Consider the following 9,382-nt stretch of genomic DNA (forward strand, 5'->3'; position numbering starts at 1 on the left):
ACAACGAGCTGATCCAGAAGCTAGTAGATGCTGGTTACGTCAGAATCCTGGCAGCGGAAGATGCTGCAAAGTCTGAAGAATCCTGGTACATTCCACATCACACAGTCGAACACAACGGGAAATTTCGCCTTGTGTTTAATTGCTCCTTCCAGTATCAGAACCAGATACTCAATGAGCACCTACTTCCTGGTCCATCCCTCGGTGCATCGCTCCTTGGGGTACTGTTGCGTTTCCGCCAACATGCTGTAGCAGTGTCAGGGGACATTAAGGCAATGTTCCACCAAGTAAGACTAGCTGCAGCCCACCGAAAGATGTCTTTTCCGCTTCCTGTGGAGAAACATGAAGACCGACACCGAACCCAAGATCTATGAGTGGCAGGTACTACCCTTCGGAGCAACATGCAGCCCCTGTTGCGCCACTTATGCGCTACGTAAGCATGTCTTTGATCATCGAGAGAAGTCTGCTGAAGTTGCTGATGCAGTGGATAGATCGTTCTACGTCGATAACTGCCTAGTCAGTGTACCACAGGAAGACGAAGCCAAGACTCTCGTCCACAACATGCGTGACTTGCTTGCCAAGGGTGGTTTTGAGATTCGTCAATGGGCCAGTAATGTACCCAACGTTGTAGCCGATCTCCCTCCTGAAGCACGTTCAGATGGCTGTGATCTCTGGCTGACGTTTGGAGAGACAGACTTGGCCGAACCCATGCTCGGACTCCAGTGGGACTGTAGCACGGATGATCTGCAATACCGGCACCGGGTAGTCAACTATGATTGCCTGAACATGAGAAACATGTAAAAACCTTAGCCAGCCAGTATGATCCAAATGGGAACCTCACACCATTCACTGCCAGAGCCAGAGTTATCGTACAGGACTTATGGAAGACCAAACGTGACTGGGACGATGCCCTGGAGCCTGGAGAGATTATGGACCGATGGCGAGCCTGGGAAAATGAGCTACCAAACCTGTCTGTCATCAAACTAAATAGATGTTACACGCCCCCTGATGTCAACCCAGAAACAGCCAGTCGCCAGCTTCACATCTTCTGTGACGCGTCTGGGAGGATCTACGGTGCAGTCGCCTACCTCCGGACGGAAGATGAGACGCATATCGTACACACCAGCTTTGTAATGGCCAGGTCCCGAGTTGCGCCAAAGAAACAGCTCTCCATGCCCCGCCTCGAGCTCTCGGCCGCTTTGGCAGGGGCTCAATTGTCCAGTCTCCTTCAGCAAGAGTTGACTCTACCCCTAGAAGATATTGTTCTCTGGAGTGATTCTACGACAGTCCTGACATGGCTGAAGTCGGAGTCCTGTAGGTATAAAGTCTTTGTGGGGACCCGAGTGGCCCAGATCCGGACCCTGCCTGACGTCGACCAATGGCGCTACGTTGACACGAAAAATAATGCAGCTGATGATCTGACAAGAGGGAAAAGTCTGCTGTCACTCAGTCAACCCTGCAGATGGCGAGATGGGCCACCATTCCTATACGCAAGCCCTGATCTTTGGCCAGCCTTCCCACCTGCCCTAGCTGAGGATTCCTCAGAGCTGAAGAAATCCTCCTTCTGCGGTATAGTGACCGTGGAACTGGCTGACATCCCAGACCTGGGGAAGTACAAATCTATGGAGGCATCTATGGAGGCATCTAAGCAGCTCTGTGACGGGGCGGCGAAGGATGATGGTCCTGTTGAACTAACAGCTGATCAGCGAGCAGAAATTGAGCTTCACCTATTCCAACGAGCCCAGAAATCCAGTTTTCCCGAAGAGTGGGGTGCCCTCAAGGATGGTAAGGAGCTCCCTCGAGGAAGTAGACTGCTGCAGCTCTCGCCAGAGTGGGATGCAGATGACCAAGTCATCAGAGTTGGGGGCCGGCTGCGTCATGCTGAAGGAATCCCGCTTTTCACCAAGCATCCAATTGTGCTCGACCCCGCACATCATGTAACTAAGCTCCTTATCCATGCACTATGGTCCAGAAATCAGAAGAACCCTCATAGAAAATCTCTGGCAAAATCCTATGTTTTTCCTATTGAAAATACATTTTTAAGCTATTTTCTCCTAGAAAATAGGAACAAAATATATTTTATTTCTATTACGTCAAAATGAGTACATGTTGCCACTCTATTTTATTTCTATTTTTAAAACTGCACGCTATTTTATGACTATTTTTGGAGACTTAGACATTTTTGTGTGGTTCACAGTCTATTTTTCGTCTATTTTCTGGACACTTACACATGTTTATGAGAACCATGGACTATTTTTTGGCTATTTTGTAGACATATGCTCAGTACAACACAATCTGAAGGCCAAGCACTTAATTTGCATACCAGATAAACATCCTGTTGTGTGTGGCAAGTTTGAATTTTGTCAGTTGCATTCTGAGAGCCCTTTGTGAAGCACAGCTGCAGTAGAGATGTGTGCAATGGGGGCAAGTATATCTGGGGTTAAAATGCATCCAAATCACTGTAATGGAGTGACAAGTGCACCACATGGTTAGTAGATTTTCCAGGACAATTATGAGTAACATTCTTGTACCATTTCAAGCTGTATTTTGCTGAAAAAGCACGCACAACCGTAGCATGTTGAACCAAAATGTTTTAATAACTTGATGGTGCATGATGTATGTGTATGTTAATTGTTTGGACACTGTGTTGTCACAGCATTATTACTGTTCATGGTAATAGACATACACGTATTTTTTCTCAATTATTCCATTCTTATGCAGTCATATTGCTTGCTCACTTCATGTGCCGTATGTTTGAGGACTGCTAAAGATGCCTATTGTCCACAAGGACATGTGTACTATTAACATGTATGTCCACGTATTATAACAGTTGTTTGGACAGACGCCATTTTGTATTTTTTAAAAATAGCATAATTTTTTTTAAAAAGCATGCTATTTTTTAAAAATAGCAACCTATTTTACCTCTATTTTACCTGTATTTTTTAAAAAGATATTTTTTCACTATTCTATTTTTTCGCTATTTTTGGGGGTGTCGAAATACAATGGAAAAAAATAGATTTTTAAAAAATGTATTTTCAATAGGAAATAAATATATTTTTTCTCTATTTTATTTCGACCTGGGAAGATTCTGGATTCTGCGTGGTCGACAGGCTGTCCGCAAACATCAGCGTCAATGTTCTGACTGCCAGAGGTGGAAAGCCACTCCAAGTGTCCCTAAGATGGGGGATCTTCCTTCTGCCCGCCTCCGCATCCAGCAGCCGCCATTCTACTCCACAGGCGTTGACTGCTTTGGGCCGATGACCGTCAAGATAGGCAGGCGAACAGAGAAGGGTTGGGGCATCATTTTCAAATGCATGACAACGAGAGCAGTGCATTTAGACCTACTTGAGAGTCTTGACACAGATGCCTTTCTGATGGCTTTCCGAAGATTCGTATCCCGAAGGGGGAAGCCGTATGAGCTGCTGTCGGACTGCGGAACCAACTTCAAAGGGGGTGCTTCCGAGCTGAAGGAAGCCTTCTCAGCGATGGATCCAGCCCTACAGCAAGAGCTTGCCAAACACCAAGTAAGATTTCGTTTCAACCCTCCAAATGCCCCGCATTTCGGAGGATTGTGGGAGAGAGAGATCAAGTCAGCCAAGTATGGCCTGCGAGTTGTCCTCAATGATCAGATGGTACCAGAGCAAGTCCTTCGCACAGTACTCATCGAGGTTGAAGGAATTCTCAATTCGAAGCCTCTTGGCTACACATCCTCAGACATCGCCGACATTGACCATGTCACACCGAATGTCCTTCTGATGGGGCGCTACGACCCAGCTTTACCTCAAGTGGTCTATCCAGCCAAAGACCTGTTGGGCAGACGTCAGTGGAAGCATAGCCAAGTTTTTGCAGACCACTTCTGGACCAGATTCTCCAAGTTCTACCTACCTTCACTTCAGAGTCGTCAGAAGTGGCAAAGAGATGTGGTGGGTTTGTCCAAGAACGACGTCGTCATGATCATTGACCCGAATCTCACTCGGGCGCAGTGGCCTATCGGCAGAGTTACTGAAACCTTCCCTGGACCGGATGGTCGTGTCCGGAGTGCCGACGAGAGAGTCAGAAACAATGTCTACACACGTCCTGTAGCTCGGCTGATTCAACTCCCTGAGATGAGCAACAACGATGAACTCAAGGACGCTCCGACCTCATAGGTTGATGAACAGTTGGATGGTTTCACAAGATGCTTTCTTTTGTACTTATAAATTTGTTTCCCAAATTTAGGGGCGGCTGTGTCAGAAAGTAGTAGCTGTATTGATTGTGCTGACTAGCGCCCTCTTGTGGTTTGCATATTCATTTGGCTTACTGCTGGATAGCATGTAGGGCGCCCTCTATAATATCCTTATTTTCCAATCACATTTTTGTCCGTAACTTCCGTTCCAGCGTTTGATCCAAACTTAACGAAAGAGGCTAAAGCGGCAATTCCAAATTTCCTGCTGATGTTGCAAGCCTAGGATTCCCCTGAATGTTCGACGATTGAGTGTTCCTCCAGGTTTCATCTGATTGTTTTTGGAGCTCAGATATTGAGTTTATTATAACCACGGGAAAATCTCACGGGAAAATCTCACGGGAAATCTCACAGGGATGACTTTCAACCTCATACACGGGATTAACATCAGAGCAGGGTGGATAAGCTGGCACTGTAATTAACTGGTTCACTTTCATCCAACCGGTTTGCATCGTTCAACAAACAGTCTACTTGGCTTTAAACCGGTCTCAACACTCTCACGTTTTTTCATCCTCACCTGACTCTTTTTAACTATCCTCTGTATAATTACTACACGCGCTATTTTTCAACTTTCAACCCTCAACATCAACATCAACATCAACAATCAACATTAACATTAACATCAACAATCAAGGTCAACATCAACAATGGCCCAACACCGTGTGGTTGTTCCTACAACCTCTAGTTGTACATGTACTTGTATAGATGTACATGTATACATGTACATGCACGTATGTCCGTATATAGGGCATGTACATTTTATGTACTGTAATTTCTGTACTGTTTGCAAATTTTGTCGCTTCAGTAAAGAAAACAAATGGGGGAAAAATGAGGAAAAAAGTCTGGTCATTAAATAATATATTCCATACGTGATTGATTCAATAATGTCTGTTTCTGTGTGTGATGTTATTATTTTTGCTGGTTTGCAGAGAGAAAGAAACGATTCACACACAAAAATATGAACGGTGCTTAAAAAGTAATAGTAATACTAATCTTACTTTAAACTCCCAGGCTTCCAAAACATTTTTGAAATTGTGTGTTGGTGGTGGCTATTCAACTGAGCACTACTGCAGCTCAAACTGATTTCCATCTGAGCGCCCTCTCTTTAAACGACACCGGCGAGTGTCTCGTGCAAAATGGCGCCGCAGGGAAGGCACTGTTCGAGAACAACCAAAATGGCATCGTCATACATCATGAATATTGGATTTGATCTTGAATATTCATTAATAAGATCGATCCGCCCATACACTTTCGCCGCGAATTTTAACGAATGACTCCGCCGTCAAATTGACGGTATTTATCCTGGGAGCGGTTTTACTAGACTCAGGACGATCTGTTACTGACTGTGTATCAAATATTATTTGCTTTCGGTGTATTTTCGTTCACCTCGCGCCTGCATATTACATCCCTGCTGAGGAGATTATGCAGTAGTCCACCAGAGAACCAGAACCAGAACCTTATGTTTGCAAGATAATTAAATCGGACCATTTTGTAGGCAGCAATTTTTTTTCAAATTTAGCACATGTTTAGGTTTGCACATAGTCTAGGGCCAAGGAATTTTTCAACCTACACGGTTGCTGTAATTTTAAAGATTACAATTTTTACAAAACTATGACCATTTTTTCCCCCAGTTTGTAAGGTTAAGTACATGTATTTAAGTTAAGTGTAGTATTTATTTAGGCCCTATTATTAATATTTTTTTTGGGGGGGGGGGTGTTTTTAAAATTAACTTTCAAACAGGAGGAATTTTTGTGTTCTTGTGAAGATAACAAAAGTATATAACAAAAGTATATTCATAAAATACGAGCCCTTTAAATGTACCAGCCCAACGGTTTCACTTCAATTCAATTCTGTGAAGTTTATTTCGTGCATCCGATTAAATGAACAAGTTGCAAAATTGTTCGGAAAAATAAATGCACCAGGGTTAGCTGTAAAAAAAAAATAAACAGGAACAATTTTCGTACCAGGTATTGTTAAAAAAAAAAGAATTAAACTTAAAGAATTTTTGTATAAACGACAATGAAGTATCTTCAACGTACCAGTTCAACGGTGACATGACACGTACATGTAGTCCCTACCGAATGTTATAATAAGTAGGCCTATACCCCTGTTTTCCCACCGAAAGGCTGCGTTTGCAACCAAAATGCATTACTGGACCATACAAGCCCAGTCTAATGTGGCTTTCGCGAACCTGGGATTCCCGGGTTCGTATTCATGAGCCCCCTACTAAGATAATGGCTATTTAATCAGTTGACGACCATAAATATGTTCGCACATACTAATAAAACAGGTGGGAGTGCAGTGATTTGTCCTTGATAAACAGTCAGGCTATCCCCAAAGTATGTGCGTCTGTTGTCTAGAGCCAGCCTGCCTCCCATCAGAATTTGAGTGACGAGTGACGAGCCAGTTAAGTGCTGGAAAGCTACCTACAGCTAAGAAAGCCACATTAGACTGGGCTTGGTCCAGTAATGGACTTGTTTTTCCACCGAAATGACATATTTCCCACATGTTTTTACAGTGTTTTCCCAGAACCGAATTTAAAATGGTGTGTTTACCCAACCAAAATCACGAATAATCTACCAAAAAAACCTGTCCGAATCTGAAGTGTCTGGCAACCACCTGTAAGTTTGGAAACTTCCTGAAGGATGCCTTAAGGGATCGACTGGTGTGTGGGTTGATCAACACCACATGTCAGAAGAAGCTGTTAACCGAGAAAGAGCTGTATTTTGACAAGGCACTGCAGCTGGCGGTAGCATTTGAGATGGCAAATAAGCAAGCTCAGGAGCTACATATACAACCAAGAGCCAGTCTGGAGGTGAAAAAGATGACTGCCCAGCAAGTCTTCACTCCAAAGAGGAAACCAGCACCCACTGCAATAAGTGTACGTGGGCCTAAATCGGCACAGAACCAACCAGGTAATGGGAACTGCTACCGATGAATTGGTCAACATTCGCCAAGGGAATGTCCCTTCAAAGGAGCAACATGCTATTGATGTAATAAAGTTGGGCACATCTCAAAGGCATGAAGAAAGAAACCGTACCAGAATCAGACACCAAAGGATGGCAAGTCTTCGAAGTCTGTGAAACACGTGGCCGCAGACGTGGACAGTGATGAATCAGGCGACTTTCTGGTTTACACGATAAGTTTGGTGAGCTCACCAGCAAAGGGCATCGCTGTGACTGTTGACCTAGCAGGATCTTCAGTAGAGATGGAGCTGGATACCGGGGCAGCTGTATCCATCATATCGGATAAGACCTACCAGCAGCAGTTTTCAAGCTGGCCATTGGAACCGTCGTCCGTGAAACTGAAAACCTATGGAGGAGAATCCATAGAAGTGCGGGGAAAACTCACTCTGCCAGTAACGTACGAGCGTCAGACACATACACTGCCACTGTACGTAGTGGCGGGAGACAAGCCAGCCTTATTCGGTCGGAACTGGTTGGACAAAGTCAAGGTGAACTGTCCTCAGATCTTCAGAGTACAAGACACAAGCGGAGCAGCCAAGGATTCTCCACATGTCAGTCATCCAGCCAAGGACATAGCAGGACTGAAAGAACAGTATCAAACGGTATTTAGTGAGAAGGGGGCCCATGATCACTGAGTTCAAGGCGCACATACATATTGTAACGGCGGTGCCGGGCCGCCGGCAGAGGGCGCCAGCACGGACCCACGGTGCAACCGTAGCGTTGGGACCCCTGCTGCTGGGCCAGGGAGACCCGTTGCCAGACTGCGCCGACTCAGTAGTGTGACTTTTGTATAGCGTTCCCTTTTTGTTGTGAGTTGTATAAAGAGAGAGCCTCGTGTAAAGAAAGTGGAAAGAATAAATGGCCGGAGAGCCCCGAAACCCTGAAGAATAGTGTCAGTGGTTTCCTTCGTCTGGCGTGTGAGAACCCCAGATTCGTTCTACGTTACATTGGTGGCAGCCGTGGCATGTCTGACGGAGGAAAAACATGTGGAACTTGGAGTGTTTTTCGCCATGAATACACCGGGTCGAGTTAGTCTGGCGTCCGACTCGCCACGCGGCGGGTACGCACGCTGGATCAGGGCCTCGCAGAGCGTAAACCAACCTGGTGAGATGGCCAGCAAAGCGTTCGTCACGTTGGATGACTCGGAGTTGGACTTTTTCAGGGTTTCGGGGAGCCAGCTAGGCCCACATGCTAAATCCCATGGAGAATCGCGTCGCGCTGTGCACCACGGCGCAACAGACGCTCCGTTCCACTCGGAACACTGCCGAGTTGTGCCTGTTGATAAAGCGGGGCTGGCCGGGCTTGATCGTCCGGAGACACCCTGCATCAACACACGTGCCAGGTCCCCGCCGAGGGGTCGCCCCGTGCTGTAGACGATGGCGCAACAGACGGTTCGTTCCACTCGGAGCGATCCCGATTTGTGCTGTCCGATGCAGCGGGGGCGGGGCTTAGTGTAAAGAAAGTGGAAAGGATAAATGGCCGGAGAGCCCCGAAACCCTGAAGAATAGTGTCAGTGGTTTCCTTCGTCTGGTGTGTGAGAAGAACCCCAGATTCGTTCTATGATTGATAATGCTAAACCTGTGTTTTGCAAGGCGCGTCCCGTACCGTATGCTCTGAAAGAAAAACTAGAAAAAGAGTTGAAAAGGATGCAAGATGAAGGCATCATAAGTAAGGTAGAACGCAGTGAATGGGCCTCGCCTATTGTACCAGTACCTAAGCCTGATGGTAGTTTGCGATTGTGTTGTGATTATAAGGTGTCAATCAATAAGTTGTTAGATGACACACAGTATTCCTTGCCAAATGCAGAGGACCTTTTTGCGACACTAGAAGGGGGAAAGATTTTCACAAAATTCGACCTCACACAAGCATACCTACAGCTCGAGTTGGATGCAGAGTCCAAAAAGTTCCTGTAGTTGATGCTGAGGGTATCCACCCAACTGTGGAGAAGTTGGAAGCGATCAAGCAGGCACCCAGCCTAACAAACATCACTGAGCTCCGGTCCTATTTGGGACTACTGAATTACTATGGAAAATTCATTCCAAATGTTTTAGACACTGTTGCACCCCTTGAATGAGCTCTTGCGAAAAGATGTGAAGTGGAAATGGACTGTTGCCTGTGAAACCGCTTTCCAGCAAAGTAAAATCCAGCTCATGGAAAGTACTTTGTTGGTACACTATGACGTAAGTAGAGAATAACG

At 45.7% G+C, this 9,382-nt stretch overlaps 1 protein-coding gene across 1 annotated transcript; it reads left to right on the forward strand.

Moving 5' to 3' along the window:
* Positions 1-339: 339 nt before the first annotated feature.
* LOC119742733 lies at positions 340-4,145 on the forward strand. The gene is made up of 3 exons (XM_038218897.1): positions 340-794; positions 854-1,934; positions 3,108-4,145. The coding sequence occupies exons 1-3, from the start codon at positions 340-342 to the stop codon at positions 4,143-4,145; spliced, it is 2,574 nt and encodes an 857-aa protein (XP_038074825.1).
* Positions 4,146-9,382: the final 5,237 nt, after the last annotated feature.

The sequence above is a fragment of the Patiria miniata genome, unplaced genomic scaffold, assembly GCF_015706575.1.
Source record: "Patiria miniata isolate m_02_andy unplaced genomic scaffold, ASM1570657v1 HiC_scaffold_6, whole genome shotgun sequence".
Classification (NCBI taxonomy): Eukaryota; Metazoa; Echinodermata; class Asteroidea; order Valvatida; family Asterinidae; genus Patiria; species Patiria miniata.

Excerpts from the sequence above, each read along its gene's own strand:
- LOC119742733 (XM_038218897.1), top strand. The coding sequence starts at position 340 with ATGAAGACCGACACCGAACCCAAGATCTATGAGTGGCAGGTACTACCC. Across the intron at positions 795-853 it reads TGCCTGAACATGAGAAACAT|AGCCAGAGTTATCGTACAGG; the intron begins GTAAAAACCTTA and ends ATTCACTGCCAG. Across the intron at positions 1,935-3,107 it reads TGCTCGACCCCGCACATCAT|GCTGTCCGCAAACATCAGCG; the intron begins GTAACTAAGCTC and ends CGTGGTCGACAG.